The sequence below is a fragment of the Artemia sp. Qi Xiang Cuo genome, chromosome 21 (genome assembly GCF_049724085.1).
Source record: "Artemia sp. Qi Xiang Cuo chromosome 21, ASM4972408v1, whole genome shotgun sequence".
Classification (NCBI taxonomy): domain Eukaryota; kingdom Metazoa; phylum Arthropoda; class Branchiopoda; order Anostraca; family Artemiidae; genus Artemia; species Artemia sp. Qi Xiang Cuo.
The window spans coordinates 37,552,204-37,566,191 of record NC_142814.1 but is presented as its reverse complement, the minus strand read 5'-3'; the positions used below and the strand labels follow the sequence as shown (position 1 = coordinate 37,566,191).

The following is a 13,988-nucleotide window of genomic DNA, read 5'->3' as shown; positions in this document are numbered from 1 at the left end:
CGTTCTGTCACTGATGCAGTCGGAATATGGCGCAAAAATAGGAGGGCTGCTAATAGACAATCTTGCCTACGCGGATGATATTGATGTGCTAGCCAACTCTGCAAAAGAACTGCAGGCAAAAGTTGATAAACTCTAGAATGCTACAAAACCGTTCGGGATGGAGATCAATGCCAGCAAGACCAAAGTCATGGTAACTACGAGACGTGAACTGGACAACCCGCCTATTATCACTATAGGCGGAAGACAGGTTGAAACGGTTGACCAATTCTTGTACCTAGGTAGCCAAGTCTCCTCATATAATTGCCATAGCTCTGACGTGAAACATTGACTTGCACTTGGTAGCTCTAGCTTCCAAAGACTATCCAACCTCTGGAAAAGTATCCACCTATCCAAAAAACTCAAGTTGCGCCTATTCAACAGTTTAGTAATCTGCATAGTTATTTATGGATGCGAAACATAGACCCTGAAAACCGAAGACGAGAGAAAACTACTAGCTTTTGATATGAGATGCCTCCGGCGCATTGCAAGAATCAAATACACTGACCAAATCACAAATGTGAAAGTGTGTCAAAGGCTCCAGTCCACTGAGACCATTCTCAGTAAAATTAAGAAAAAAAAACTGCGCTGGTTCGGCCACGTCAAGCGAATGAAGCCAAGCCGCCTCCCGAAAATCGCCCTCGAAGGATCCCTCCACGACCTTCGTCCACGAGGCGGATCACGAAAACGATGGATGGAGAACTTCCACTTCGATACTGTCAAGATAGCCCAGTTATCACGTATTGCACCAGACAGATCATTGTGCCAAGCCTTTACGCATGAGCTAGCAAGGAGTTACCCCAAGACGTCCCACGATGGTCGGGACCTAAGTAAGTAAGTATAGTTTGTAAAACAATAAGGATTTCCTCTACATCTATCTGAAATTACCTTGACGTAACCACAAGTGATATTATTGATGGAAAAAATAGAGTGAAATCAGCCATTTGGATTTTTGGGCTCTAGTTCGAAATTATTATTGAAATTTGTATGAATGAACATATGCCATCTTTAGCGTCAAAAGCGCGTTAGACTTTGGGTACTACTACTACTGCTACTATCAACTCACTGCAACACTAAACCACCTGAGACCAACAGAGATACGCAAACTCCCCCCCTTCCCAATATAATCAAAGCCCTCATCTTTATACCCTTCCAAGAATTTACTATTTCCCTTAAATCTTTCCGTACAACTTCCTCCCTTAAATCTTTCCGTACATTTGTGAGCGACCTGCTTTTTTGGCCTTAGATAGTTGGCCAAAAAGGACGATCTTTGGCAATATTTCATCCTTTACCCCCCTAAAACATATCCTAGCCATCTCACCCTATATTTCATTATTTCCCTGGAAAGCGGGATAGAACCACATTTTTGGTGCAGCTCACTGTTTGAAATACGATCAGTCAGACGGGTACCAAAAAGAATCCGTAGGCAATTGCTCCGGAAAACATCTTACAAATCCTCCTCTGTCTTTTGGAGTGCCCATGTTTCAGAACCATACTTGACCCTGTCACCACTGTAGTTTCTAATGTTCTAATCTTAGTTCGTGGAGTTATCTTCCTATTTTTCCAAACTTTGTTCAACTGTGAAAAAAAAATACCCTGGCCCTTGGCTTTTCTACATTTAACTGCATCCGCAATCTCTACAAATAATACTACCTAGGTATGTGAAGATATCCACTTGATCGGTCTTCTCCTTACCTGACACCACCTCTTCACCTTCATTTATTCCTGATGTTAACGACTTAACATTAATTTTCAAGCCTATTCTTGCAGCCCCGAACTCTCAACACCCCCAAAAGATCTTTCATTTTGCTGATGTTTCATCTAGGACACTCAAATCTTCAGCATAATCTAAGTCTAGGAAATCTATACTTCCCCATTTGATTCCATGCTCTCCCATAGCTTTTGCCGTTTTCCTTAGGTCCATCAAACTATCCATGGCTGCTTCGAATTTTTTTTTTAACGCGTTGTCGTAAGGTCGTGTTAATAAAATCTCCTTTAATCCGCTACGTTTGATAAGTTAATATTATATTATTATCACGATTATTTTGTGATATCATTCTATTATTATCACAGTTTGAAGATTTCCCTAGATATTATTTTACAGGTGCAGAAGCTTGAAGAAGAATTAGAAAAACTACAGGAGGATCGAGGAAGAAACTGCAGAAACTGTGCTGGGACAAAAGCACGGCTCCAAGATATAGAATTGAAATTAAGTCGATTACTTGCCGAGAGAAGAACCCATCTACACGAGCTTTTTGATATGAAGTATGTTTTTATGTTATCACGTATTTAACTTCTCTTTTGGCTTTTTAGTTTTTAGCGTTGCGTCAAATCATTGAATAAAATAGATGTTATTTCAAAGAAAGTTTTGAAACCACATCAACTATGAAGTATTTGAAAAACGAAGCTTACATATTACTATCATATTCCAGTGTCACATTTTCACAATTTGCAGTTCGCTGGACATCATCACGATGTTTCACTTAGCTTGGTAACAAATGCAACCATAGCTGAACTTGCCCTGTTTGTTTGAACGTAAATTCACCTAACATTTGGACTACATGTGCTAATTACTACTACTACTACTACTACTACTAACAACAACTCACCGCAGCACTAGCCACCTGAGAGCAATACAGCTACGCAAGCTTCTCCTCCATCCCAATCTATTCAAAGCCTCCCTCTTTACACCCTCCCAGGAATTTTCCATTTCTCTTAAGTCTTTCCTCACGATATCCTCCCACCCCAACCAAGGACGAGCTGCTTTTGCTTAGCCCTAGACGGTTGGCCGAAAAGGACAATTTTTGGCAATTTCCCATCCTTCAATCCTTAAACATGCCCTAGCCATCTCAACCTTTTTATCATAATAGCCCTAGAAAGTAGGGTTGAAGCATACTTTTTGTACACGCTTCTGCTTGAAATGCGGTCAGTCAGTCGGGTACCCAAAACAATCCGTTGGCAATTTCTCTGAAAAATATCAACAAAATCTTCCTCTGTTTTTCGGAGCGCCCACACTTTAGAACCATATTTGACCCCATCATCACTTTAGCTTCCAATATTCTGTTCTTAGTTCTTAGACTTATGTTCCTATTCTTCCAAACTTTTTTCAACTATGAAAAAACACCCTGGGCCTTGGCTATTCTACTTTTAACATCTTCAAATCACCCACCGTCTTAACTAATAGTACTACCTAGGTAAGTCAAGCTATCCGCTTGATCGATCTTTTTGTTACCCAATGTCACCTTTTTATCTTCACTTATTCCTAGCATTAGCGACACATTAATTTTCAAACCTATTCTAGTACCCTAAACTTTCAAAACCTCTAAGAGTTCATTCATTTTGCTCACATTGTCATCCTTTTGTATTTTTTTTATTATTATTTTAGATTCTTTCCTTTTTAAGGTGATTCTTTCGTTTTGAAAGAAGACGCGTCGTTGTATATAGACAGAATCTTCGTTTGATTGTTCTTCTATTTCTAGCCACTGATTATTAGACCCACTATTTTTCAAGATCTTCTTCTATTATCTACGTTATACTCGTGAGTCTACTTTCCTAATGGCTTCCCCTTGTAAGAAAACAAACATGGGGTCTCAACATACATAAGCGTATATATTAACTTGTATTATATTACTGTATTAGTCGTGTATATTCAATTGTTTTAAACAAGCAACTCCATATTTTCTCCTGTTGACATTGAGTTCGTTAATTAACGAACGTATTTCTATATTTCAGATTGCATCCCGCCAAGAAATTTTTTTTTCAAATTCGTCTAAAGATATTACTTTAGTTTATCAAAGTCTTAACGAATTATAAAAGATCAATATTGACCTTAACAGATCGGTATCGATCATGACAGATAGATTTCTTTACTATAAATTTTCTTTCTGTAGACAAGAGGCGTTAGAGGCAGCTATAAGCGAAAAAGATGCTCAGCTAGCTATGTTAGAAGTAAGCGGAATCAAAACGGCTAAGGCTGCAGAACAAGCGGATATATTGCGTTCTGATCGTAAAAGACTAACAGAGCAGATGCGACTTCAGGTAGATAAGTGTCTATCTTTTTACATTTTATTCTGTTTTTTGTTCTCTATTCTGTTGTTATTCTCCCTGATATTCTTTTTTCTAGGCATCAACTATGTAATTCAATTATGTTTTGCTAACATTTTGGTGATTCTCGTTTAAGTTTTCCGTATTCTCACAAGCTTAACACCTGTCACTTCTAAGAGTGATATATGGTATTGGTGCTCCGCAAGGCTCTATTCAGGATGTTCTTCGTTTTAAAATATATGTTAATGAATTAGCAAAGTCTTAAACTTTATAAAATTTCTTTTCCTATTACCTAGAAATCTTAGAAATTAGATAGAAATAATTTGCTTTAAAAATAAATTAAAAAGTTAGACAAATATTATTTGGTTTAAAAATGACAAATACGGTATGTAAATAATTTCAACTGGTAAATAATTATTTAATTAATTGGCCCAATAAATATTTTATTAACAGTCTTAGTGCTATTAGTGTCAATACTCTAGTGTTGCATATGTTATTTTCCCCTTAAACTCGCAAACTCTTTTAATTGCGTTTCATTTTGAAATTAATAAGAAATATTTCAACTATAGTGATGACTTAAATTTATCATTTAACTTAGAAGTTGGCGCAAATAAACCTGAATCCTTAAGTTAAAGTAATTTCCTTTTGTGAAAATTTTTCGGCGTAAAATGATACAACCAAAACGTTTTGTTTAAATACGACAAATAATTTGGGTCATTATTTCTATTCTTGATACGATAATGAGATACTTTAATTTTTTCAAGTATTTTTAAGAAATATAAAGTTTATTGCAATATAATTATATTCAATCGCTGTTAAGGAACAAAATTGAAATGTTACTCCTCTAACAGCTTTACGTTCCCTTAATTGTTAATAGTTTTAACCTCAATTCTATACCAATTTTTGTGCTGCTTATGAATTGCCATAATCTTGGCAGATTTGGGCCCCATAATTTTGATTCCTACTGTTAGCTTCATTTCTTTTTCTTAGATATGATAATCTGGATTGACTTTGATTTTGACGAAGGACAGTTTGCTTTCCCAAAATCTCAATAGTATGTTACCGAGAAATTTTTTGGTAAAAAAAAAAAAAAAAAAAAAATCTGAAATTGTTACTCTGAAAATGTTACAGGTAATTATTTGGTTTAAAAAAAACTGTTCCTAATTTGGTAAATGAGATAAACGAGCACTTAAACAAGGTCTAGACCTTAATCATTCTTCCAATCGCCTAGGACAAAACAGTAAATCAAAACCAATAGTCAAAAAATCATGTCCAAAATAGAGCAAATTCAACATTAATAAATGTAAGTCGTGTCCAAAACCAAGCAGAAGCACCTTAAGTCTACAAAAATTAATATTCCCCAAGTAATCACCTCATGTTAGGGCTCCTCAGAGGAAAATTCACTTGCCAATGCGGGATACGGTGCTTAAATTTCCTGACCCTGGCAAATGAGCGCGCCTGCCATAGAACCATATGGAATCCCTTTATGTAGTGTCACCTGTGGAATATCTAAAAAAATAAAATAACAAAAATTAGAGCAATACCCATAAAATTTTAGCAAAGCTTCTTTCACCACCACTCGCCCAGAACTGATTCAACATAATATCTACCCGAATCTTAAAAGAATATTCTGAATTGTAATTGTACCTTTGAAATTTGCACAGTTCGTTAGGGTCGTGATGACACGCATTTTCGTCAGAACGTCTGAATTGAGATATTTCAAAATCAAAATCACAATGTCAGAATCCACACATTAAAATTACACATCTTAAATCCATAGCTATTCTCTTTCACCGGAGCCATTAGTGTATGTTTTAATCCAACGCGCACACTGTTTTTTTTGTGGTAGGTACATTGCTATTAATAAGAACTATTCAAGGAACCCCCCTGCCGGATCCAATTTCTCAGATACTTCGATTTAAGGAAAAACAGCTAAATTCTACAGAGATCAGAGTTTTTTCGATAGGTAATAAAATACATCAGCTTGTGCGAGAAAACGGGTTCAAAAACAGAAGGTTATTCTAATAGATAAGAACGTAATTTGTGAGAAAATTAATTTTTTCTCTTTAATTCGATGAATTTGTATATATAAAAGTCATAAGAACTAAAGTTATAAATGTAACCAATTACATCTTCGGAACAAGTTTCAAGGTGAAGTGCAAATTTATATGTTAAACCAGGTTGTAAATTTTGGCAAAACGACTAGCGACTTTTTGAATTTCTAAATGCGTCCTTGTTGCAAATTAAATAGATTTTTGTATTGCATTTCTTTGTTGCCTTCTCTCCTAAATGTAGCATTTAGGAACCAAGTGCCAGGAACAATATATTAAAAGAACATATGGTCAAAATCCCCCCCCCCCCAGGTAATCCTGCAATGCCCCTAAGTTTTGACTCTAATCTACTTTTTATTTGTTTTTTAGAACGAAAAGAGAATGAAGATTATACAAGATTACGATGACCCTACTCTAGGATACCGCCTTTCTGCTACGATTGAGGACGTCATCATTTTTAATGGATGACTGAGCTCGGAGCGACGAGATTGACGTTTTATCTCTGTGAGTTCCAGTGCATGATTTTTTATTGAGTACCAAAGATCACAGCTAGACTGTGAGAGAAATTACTTTTGAACCAGCAACCAGATTCCCCTCCCCCCATACACACAATCGAAATGAATGTTTCCGTGGGTGTGAATATTCACTTCGCTTCTCTTTCGGTTCAGAGTTGAAAAAATCCTTTCTGCCCTGACAAAACTGTGTTTGAAATCATAAGCGGCGCATTAGCGCTGCCTAAGGTGGACTACATGTATTTTTTTTTCACCGATGCACTTTGTATGGATGGAATTGTCGTAGAAACTTTAGAATGGGGTTTAATTGATTAGAAATTGAAAATTATAGTGTATTTTTTTAAGAGGCACAAGTGATTTGTGGGCAAACGGCCTCCCTCCCACGTCGCTTTTTCCCCAAAGAGATTTTATCAAAATTCTAAGATAGCCATTTTGTGTAGCATAGTTAGAAAAGTCCAATAATTATTCTTTTTGGGATGACAAGCCCCCACCCCCCTACAGCCCTTGTGGCAACGGCTATAAGTTATGTTATTTGCCGATTATTTACATATAGTATTTGTTATCGCAAAAGGGGGCTTGGTGTCCAAAAAAGGCCAGAGGCGTTCAGGTGAAGCTTTCAGGGAATGCTAAGCGGTTTTGAACTAAATCAAAAGATACTACGGGTATTCAGGGTGTCAGAAGGGTGTATCTCAGGTATGGCTTAGGGTATTAAGTTAAAATTTTCCGGGAATTTTGAGGGGAATTATTAATTGATTAAAAGGCAATATGTGCATGTTGCTACCCTTACTACAACTACTACTGCTGCTACCACTACTATTGTGAATACTACTACTATGGTTACTACTAAGGTTAACGGTTAATCTTCGGGAAATTTTGGATGGGAGTTGAACTAAGTCAAAACACATCATGTGAAGAGTTTGTCAAAAAAGCGTATCAGCAACATAAGTCACAACTTAGAGCATTAAGTTTAAACTTACAGGGCATGTTTTTGGAAATGCTGGACTAACCAAAAGGCAATATTTGCATGCTACTGATGCTGTTTCTATTGCTGCTACTGCTTCTGCAATTGCTGCTAAGAATAGGGGTATTAAGGAGAAATTTTCAGGGAATATTTAGAGGGATGTGGAACTAAATCAACACATTACGTACATTCAGGCTGCTAAAAGGACGTATCAGCAATTTCTAAGGAGTTGCCTAGCAAGGGTGACCGCAGAAAATTTTCCAGGGGGGGGGGGGCAGATACCAGAATAGTGGAGATTGGAGGAGAAATAAATTTTGTGGTAAAAAAAAATACAAAGAAGTATATCGTTGATTAGTTAAGTATCATTTTCGAGTCTATCTATCTAATATGCAGAATAATTGTACCAAACACACTTTGCATGCAGACCCGCTATACTGTACCCCTCCTCCCTAATGTGCAAATCTGTAGCCCAAATTTATTTTCTAAAGTAACGAAGAAACTAACGAAAAAAACGGTGTGTTTTCGAATTTTACACAGCGTAAACTTGAGTGAGTGGCGAATAATACACAAGTACCAAAATTCCTTCCCCCAACGGAAATTAAGAAGATAAAACTTAAATAAAAAATCAAATTTGGAGCGCCTTTTTTTCCACGGGGAGGGGGTATTTTCCACGGGGGGGGGGGGTTAAGCGCCGGCCACCAAACCGATCATGATACCTTTAGACTGATCATATTTCAAACAGTGAGTGGTGGAAAAATGTGATTCTATACCGGTATAGAAAAACCAAGAGCTTTGGTATAAAAAAAAGAATGGTTACTATTTTACTAATATTTTTACTAATTAATATTAATTTTACTATTCAATTTGAGCCATTTATTTGTAATTTATTTAGAATTATTTGTTGATTTATTAAAAGATCAATATTTCTAATTCACAAATTCTGGTATCTTGACAAAATTCCCGTTCAGGTTTAAGCTAAAAGTTAAGTTTCATTATTATGAAAGAAAAGCAAGTACAATTCCTAATAGGATAAGACCTTATAGGGTACAACCCATGGAATAGACACAGGATGATAATTATAGACTTAATCAAAATTAGAACCTTACCCCTTAACTAGGATTATATTTTTAATATTAAGGATAAAAATAAAAAAAGTAAACTTACGTTTTTAGCTAGACAAAATATGAGCAAAAACGAAAAATAAACTGACTCCTAGTAAGACACAATGCTGTATATATATATAAAACTTTTTTTATTTATTAAATCCAAAATGCAATGAGCTTTATCAAGCGTGTTGCACTCTTGCTAGGGCATAAGAATGCCCTTGAGAGTGTTTACTCTGCACCCTAAATTGGGTTCCGGTTTCGGTCTCCTTTAGATAGGTAAATAATGACCTATATTGAGTTAATCTAGGATTTAAGAATTGAATTAGATTCTGAATCGATTCTTAACAAGTTTCACAGCAGTTCTTAAAGACAAAACAAAAATAAGAAATTCTTTTTCTTTGATTAGTTGCTACACTTCTATTTTCTTCCTACTCTGTGGCCTCCCATCACCCTGCAGGCGCCCATGTGGCCTAGAGCATTGAATTGAAACTTTCGATGTATGCTGAAGGGGATGTTGAACTAATTAGAAGGCACAATATGTATACTACTACTGTTACTACTGATGCATTTTGGCCACTTTTCACACGACTACTACTACTGAGGCCAAGGGTATTAAGGTGGAATTCTTAGGGGATGTTTAGGGGAATATTTAACCAAGTCAAAACATAGTATGTGCATGCAGGTTGTCAAAATGGTGTATCAGCAATATCCCAGGAACAGCTTAGGGTATTAAGTTGAATCTTTCAGGGCATGTTAAAGGGGTTAATGAACTAACCAAAGGCACTGTATACATACAACTAGTACTACTACTTCCACAACAACTGCTACTACAACTACTTCTATAACTGCTACTGCTACTACTGCTACGACTTCTAATTATACTATTGAAGTTAAGGGTATTAAAGTGAAACTTTAGGGGTATTTTGAGGGGGATGTTGTACTAAATTGAAACACACTATGTTGATGCAGGTTATCAAAAGGGCGCACTAACTACCAGGAATAGCTTAAGGAAACTGAAGCTGAAACTTTTAGTGCAAGTTCAGGAGGACGTTTAACCAATCAAAGAGTATTATATGCTTACTACTACTAGTACTTTTACTACTGCTGCTACTACAGCTAAAGGCATTCAGGGGAAATTTTCTGGAATATTGAAGGGGTTTTATATTAAATCGAAACATGCTATGTGCATGCAGACTGTCAAAAGGGCGAATCAGCAATTTGTCAGGAGTATTATATTGAAGCTTACAGTGCATGTTGAGAGGAATGTTAAAATAGTAAGATGGTACTATATGGGTACTACTGCTTCTGCTACCAGTAATTCTGTTACTAAGTCTAATGGTATAAGGCGAAACTTTCAAGGATTTTTAAGGAGGATTTTGGATTAAATCAAAACGTACTATGTGCATAAAGGATATAAAAAGCACGTAACAGCAATATCTCAGAAACGGCTTAAAGCATTAAGCCGAAACTACCAGGGCATGTTGAGGGTATGCTTAACTAACCGAATAGGCATTATGTTAATACTGCCATTGCTATCACTAAAACTACCTCCAATGCTCCAACTACTCTTACTGCTACTGCCACTACTACTATTGCTAATGCATAGGGTATTAAGGTAAAACTTTTAGGGAATGATGAGGGTGGTGTTGATTTAGATCAAAATACATTATGTTCATCCAGGTTGTCAAAAGGGCGTATCTACAATATCTAAAGAACGGCTTAGAGTATTAAGTTGAAGCTTTCCAAACATTTTGAGGGAGATGTTGAACTGAATAAAAGCACACTATGTACATTTGGGTTAACAAATAGGGTTGTATCGCAATTATCGTTAACCCCACTCTGTCTTCCAAAGACCGGAACATAACTTTGATACACTCTAAAAGTTTAATAATTCCAAAATTATTAAAACTTAGAGGAATGAATATCAGTATGTATATTAAACTTTCAATCTATATTCGTTTGGTTTTTCCAGTAATCTTGGCTATGACAGTAATTTTTTTTCTTTTTTTTCTTTTTTTATTGATATAATAAGAAATAAAAAAACACATAGCTCAAAATAAAATTTTTCAGTAAAGTGCAAGTTATATTGTAAAAAGACTGTAAAAGGAGGCTAAAGACACTGTGTATGTAAAAAGACATTATTTGCATCCAGTTTGTTAGAAGAGTGTATCTGGAAAATCTTTTGAATGACTATGGGTACTAGTTGAAACTTCCAGGAGATGTATAACTAAATAAAAAGATACTATGTCCATCCAGGATGTCAAAGGGTGGATCTACAACGTCTTGGGAATGGCTACGAGGATTAATTTGAAACTCTCAGGAAGTGTTGAGTGGGATGTTGAACTAAATCAAAAGACATTATTTGCAATCAGGTTGTGAAAAGAGTTTATCTGCAATATATAAGGAACACCTAAGTGTATTAAATTGAAGCTCTCAAAGAGCACGATGGGGGGGGGGGATATTCAACTAAATTAAAGCAAACTATTTGCATCCTGGTTGTCGAAAAAGCTTATCTTCAATATCTCAGGACTGGGTAAGGGTTTTACTTTGAAACTTTTGAGAATATTAAGGGGGATCTTAGACTAAATCAAAAGACACTATGTGTGTCTAAGGTTGCCCAAATGCCATATCTGCATTGTGTTTAGAACGGCTAAGGCTATCAAGTTGCAACCTATTGGGATGCTGAGAGTAATGTTGAACTAAATCATAAGACCGTATTTGCCCCTAGGTTATGGAAAGGGCGTATCTATATTGATCTCGGTAATGACTATAGGCATTAAGTTGCAACTTTTAGGGAATGCTGAGGAAGATGTTGAAGTAAATTGAAAGGTACTACCTGCAACCAGGTTGTCGAAGTGGTACATCTACAATATCGTAAGAACGATCCCTGAGAACTTAATAAATCCCTGCCGACTTTGCTGTCTAACTGTACTACCTTTATGTTCTAAAAATTATTTTTAATATTGACAATGAGGTATCTAAGCTCGTAAGATCCAAAATGATTTTTTTCGACTTTTCCTTATTTTTCATAGTTAATGAGACTCAGTCCGATGATTTACTGTAAATATATAATTGAATTGATTTGAATTTTATTAATAGACCGTCTAACAATCAAAACTCAACTTACGTCTTATAAAAATGGAGCAGAAACAAGAAAAAGAAAAACAATTACAGTCACTACCAACACTGGAAAAGAACAAGCAAAAAACTACTTGGGGTGGGATAAAAATCTAATTTTTTTTCGTAAGTCAGAACGGCATCTTAAACTGCACCAAGAGGGTCATCAATACCATAATTAGCAGCAGTATGGTGATTTCTAAAGAAAGGTGTTACTTGTAGCAGATACAGTGTATGCTTAAAAAATACTGTCCTGATATCTTTGCCATTACAGGCACTCAAAATCTTCCAAAAGGGGGACCAAAACAATACGTAAGGCAGGGCACCCGTATCACAAAGACGAGTCAGATATTTGCTGCTTGAGTTTCTCCGGATAGTAGTGACTTCAGCATTTGCAGCGCGACCTTTTTCTAAACATGCCAAGGAAGTAAACTCTGAGTCACTCGAAGAGTAGACCGAGGTAGATGATATGATTAGACGGTGCTACAATGCTTCCACCTAAACTCATTATAGAAGCCTCTGGGCAACTAAAAATCAAAACAGCTGACTTATCTACATTAAGTTGCAGACCAATAGCCGCAGTTAAATAAGATTTGAACAGGTTATAAGGAATTATGAAGACCATCCTGATTGTGCTATCAAGTATATGCAGTTTGAAAGTATTATGATGACTTTCTCTTTAACTTAGGCAAGATTAGATTCTGGGGGGGGGGACCATCGACGAAATGAGCAATCTGTGGTTTTCTAGGGCTGACAACCCCCCATGAATAGGGTTGACAACGCCCATGTCTTCTCAAGACCATGTCTTCTCAAGATTTAACGTTTTAACATTAACAAATCAAAAATTATTAAAACAAGACTTTGAGGAATAAATATCAGTATTTGTCTATGTATAAACTGTCATTCCACTTTTTTTTTCTGGAAGTAAAGTGTAAACTATCTTCTGGTCTTGAAAAGGTATGGGGGTTATAAGCCCTATTCATGTTAATTTCTGCTTGTTTTAAGTTTGACTCGGTTATATATTGTAGTTTCTGTTCGTTTTGGGTTTCTTTTATTTATTGATGGCGATTCGTTGTAGTTTTACGCTTTGGAATTTTATAGGAAAAGTTTTTTAGATTAAAGAGCACTTAGAAAATTTTGAACTGAAGTGTGGTGCTTTTGATGTAAACCTTGGACCTTATTTCTTTTTACCCTTAGAAACGGCTGACTATAGTAATTCAAATCGCAAGTAGAGGTGACCCTAAAGCCCCCGTACGAACACAAGTGCTGCCATCTACAATTTAGTTTAATGCTGACGGGACATAATTTATTCAAGGATTATCGATCGAGTCTAATGGGGGTCAAGGTCAATCGATCTGTTATTGTTGTTGTTTGGCCACGTGTAATGGCATGAGGGGTGATTTACATAATCGATGGGTGAATTATTGATTCACGAGCGTGGGGAATTATGAAACAATATGGTCATAGAGTCCCTAGGGAGAACACGTGGTTAATGGGGTCAATGACCTCTTTTTCCAAGATCGATTTATTTGTTGTTTCTATGTGTAATAGCTCGGGAACGAAGGTTGCACATGCGCATTGAATTCTAACGGGAAAAGTGTTATTGATCTAGGACTCGAGGGGGAAGTGAATTTCCGAGAAATTGATTGCGTAATCAAAGTGTGTCAACAACAACAACAACGACCTTGACATTCGCTGAGAGCGTGCACGTACAACAACAAAAACCCAGAATTTGGAACACCTGTGCTGTCGACCTCAATTCACCTATCGTGAATCAATAATTCCCCTTAGAAACAACAAATTAATTTCCCCTTTCTTGACAGATCAATCAATCAATGACATCATCTGTCAGACTTTAAAAATTTTCGCCCTAGAAACATTTCTCCAGGAATAGAGAGAAAACCATAACCCCCGTGGTGCTGTCACGAGTCAGGACACCTGTGCTGTCGACCTCAATTCACCTATCGTGAATCAATAATTCCCCTTAGAAACAACAAATTAATTTCCCCTTTCTTGACAGATCAATCAATCAATGACATCATCTGTCAGACTTTAAAAATTTTCGCCTAGAAACATTTCTCCAGGAATAGATTCAAATCATTAATGTCTTTGCCTCGGGAACAACTCTTTTGGTCGAACTCCAAAGGATATTAATAACCAA

At 36.3% G+C, this 13,988-nt stretch overlaps 1 protein-coding gene across 4 annotated transcripts in view; it reads left to right on the top strand.

The window, feature by feature from the left end:
* The window catches only part of brp (ELKS/RAB6-interacting/CAST family member bruchpilot), a 381,921-nt gene that overhangs the window by 342,868 nt on the left and 25,065 nt on the right, over positions 1-13,988 (top strand). For all 4 annotated transcript variants that reach the window (XR_016143547.1, XM_089107019.1, XM_089107018.1 and 1 more), the window contains 3 exons: positions 2,141-2,301; positions 3,927-4,074; positions 6,501-6,635. Coding sequence is in view for 3 of the 4 variants with exons in the window: in XM_089107019.1 (XP_088963145.1) it covers positions 2,141-2,301; positions 3,927-4,074; positions 6,501-6,599 (408 nt within the window). In the remaining variant the exon portion in view is untranslated. The remainder of the gene's footprint in view (positions 1-2,140; positions 2,302-3,926; positions 4,075-6,500; positions 6,636-13,988) is intronic.